This window comes from Capsicum annuum, chromosome 1 (assembly GCF_002878395.1).
Source record: "Capsicum annuum cultivar UCD-10X-F1 chromosome 1, UCD10Xv1.1, whole genome shotgun sequence".
Lineage (NCBI taxonomy): Eukaryota > Viridiplantae > Streptophyta > Magnoliopsida > Solanales > Solanaceae > Capsicum > Capsicum annuum.
The window spans coordinates 133,841,061-133,843,502 of NC_061111.1; the positions used below are offsets into that span (position 1 = coordinate 133,841,061).

Here is a 2,442-nt window from a genome sequence, read left to right on the forward strand (position 1 = left end):
CCTATTATACTATTTACTCTTGAACTTTGACATGTAAATTCAAGAAATGAAGGATATATATATAATGGAGGGGTGCCGGATCCAGCATTAATCGTTTAAGCTCATAAAATAGGAATGAATATGAGGAACAACGTAATATGATTAGAATATTAATGAAAATAAGTGCAGTTTGTCTTGATGAACTACAAGCTGGGTTTTTTTTCACATACAGCTCTGAAATGTATTGCAGAATTGTACAATCCCTCCCGACCAAAAAGAAAATTAAATTACAGGGTGGGGACTCTTTCAGTAGCACCGCCGATGACAGTGAGCAAGTTGTTGCCAAAGGGGTCACTCAAGTGGGCAGCCAAATTCTCAACAGGACCCTGCCCTGTCACATAGGCTTGGATGAAGAAACCAAGCATAGAAAACATGGCTAGTCTTCCATTCTTGATTTCTTTTACCTTCAATATTGCTGCCTGGTCTGGGTCCTTTGCTAGGCCTAGTGGATCAAATGGACCACCTGGGTGTAGCTTGTCCTCCAAATCCTGTATCCCAACACAATTTGTTGAATTCATGATCAGAGACAGATTCAAGATTTAAAGTTTATGGGTTTTGAATTTGCTATCAAATTCGTAACTAGTTTTAGTTATTGGATTCACAAGATTTAAAGAGAGTTATTGAGTTTGTCCAAACTTGAGTGTTAATACTCTAACTCCACCCCTGTCCACAATCTAATCAAATGGGAGCAGCAAATCTGATAGAAGTATTTTGACTTCATGGGTTCTAGAGTTCAGAAAAAAAAAAACAGCTTGCTTGTTTCTAGATTCTAGAGAAAAGCAGTTATTAGGTTCTGGATAAATGTTTTATAAATACTAAGTGACTTGTTGACATAAATATAGGATTTTAGCCAAAGCTATCCTGCGAATTATTAACCACAACTGTCACTGCACATAATTCTTTTTTTTTGATGAAGCTACAATGTCGCGAAAAGTGTGGTGATGGAATTCATGGACTCAACTATGACTTGTGCATATAATAGTCATTTAAGAAGTAATATAGTTGTGGTAGTAATAAGAGAGCTCACCAAGCCATTTATAATTCTGTAGTACTCAGCACCACCAACAAGAACAACCTCTGCGATGACAGCTAGAACAAGATTGATGGGAATGTTCTTTCCGAAGTAGTTCAATGTGTTTCCATCTAGAAGTAAAGCTCCGGTCTACACACGAGACAAAATTTCATACTGAGCATTTCCCTCACATTTAACCAATCAAGACAGGTGCAATTAATATAATTGCGATATATACCTTGAACCAAACAGCCTCAGGACCACAGTTGGCACCAAATTTGTTGAAGGCTTCAGGGATAATAAATCCAGCAGCACCGAGCATAGCCCATCTGGCGTGGATCAGTTCATATGCCTGATATCTGCACCAGATCGAGCAATTTTAAACTTAGATCAATCTCCAAAAACAACAAGAACAAAATTGACATACGAAAGTGTAATTAATTAATGTGTCACTAGTACACGTACTTGGCGAAGTCTTCTGGCTTCTTGCTGAGACCAAAAGGATCATAACCGTAGCTGCAGCAAGTAGAAAAAAAATTCTTTTATATATACACTCGTAATTTCTTTTACGTTAGCAGTATAATTTTTCAGCTAAATTATGAGATGCAGGACTATCAAGAAGAAAAGAAGACAAATGTGAAAAAAAAGAAAAAAGCATATATAGAAGTAGATAGAGGCTTACTCTCCAGGAACTTCTCCGTTCAAGTACTCTGGGATTTCTGATTTGTCCAACAGACCCTCGGGCAGGAAAATTCTTCTGTCCGGTCCTGAAAATATTTGCAGATGTTAAGCATATAAATTAAAAAAGCCTTCCTATATTTTCATCTTTTTATTCCAACACACTGGTTTTGTTAGCTTAGTTAACTATAATTATACGTGTTATTTTTCTTAATGGGCCTAAAATGAGCTAAGGTGACAATTATTTTGAGACAGAGGGAGTAATAATATGTTAGGAAAGGCGAATATATGTTACTCACCGTACCACTTGGCGAGCTCATCGTCAAGAGGGGAGGCAGCGGCGGCCTTAGCTTTGGCAGGAGCCGCAGCAGACTTCTTTTTGAAAAGGGCAACAGTTTTGAAGGTGGCAGGGGATGATGCAGGAGTAGGAGCAGCAGGCCTTGCCACACCACTGAACTTGACCGGACTTCCGAGCATCTCTGAGACGTACAGGGAGGTAGCTGCAGCCATAGCTAACCGGTGAAGCTGGCTTTGGATAATTGAAGGTGATATCGATCAGTTAGTGTGTTGATGATGAGAAAGTGAGAAGTGTGGATGGTATTTGGAGTGGAGATACTAGCTTAAAGCTTGTTCTGGTGGTTGTGGGAGTGCCAAGTGTTGGGTTGTGATTGGGTGTAAGGGATATGCAATCTGATGCAGTGTTTTGATAGGAA

At 39.1% G+C, this 2,442-nt stretch overlaps 1 protein-coding gene across 1 annotated transcript; it reads right to left on the reverse strand.

Annotated features, from left to right (window-relative positions):
• Window positions 1–266: 266 nt before the first annotated feature.
• LOC107879547 (chlorophyll a-b binding protein CP26, chloroplastic) lies at window positions 267–2,240 on the reverse strand. The gene is given in 6 exon segments (NM_001325124.1): window positions 267–527; window positions 1,067–1,201; window positions 1,290–1,410; window positions 1,517–1,567; window positions 1,734–1,818; window positions 2,029–2,240. Coding segments are annotated over 6 exon segments (864 nt in total). The 5' UTR covers window position 2,240.
• Between the last annotated feature and the right edge of the window lie 202 nt (window positions 2,241–2,442).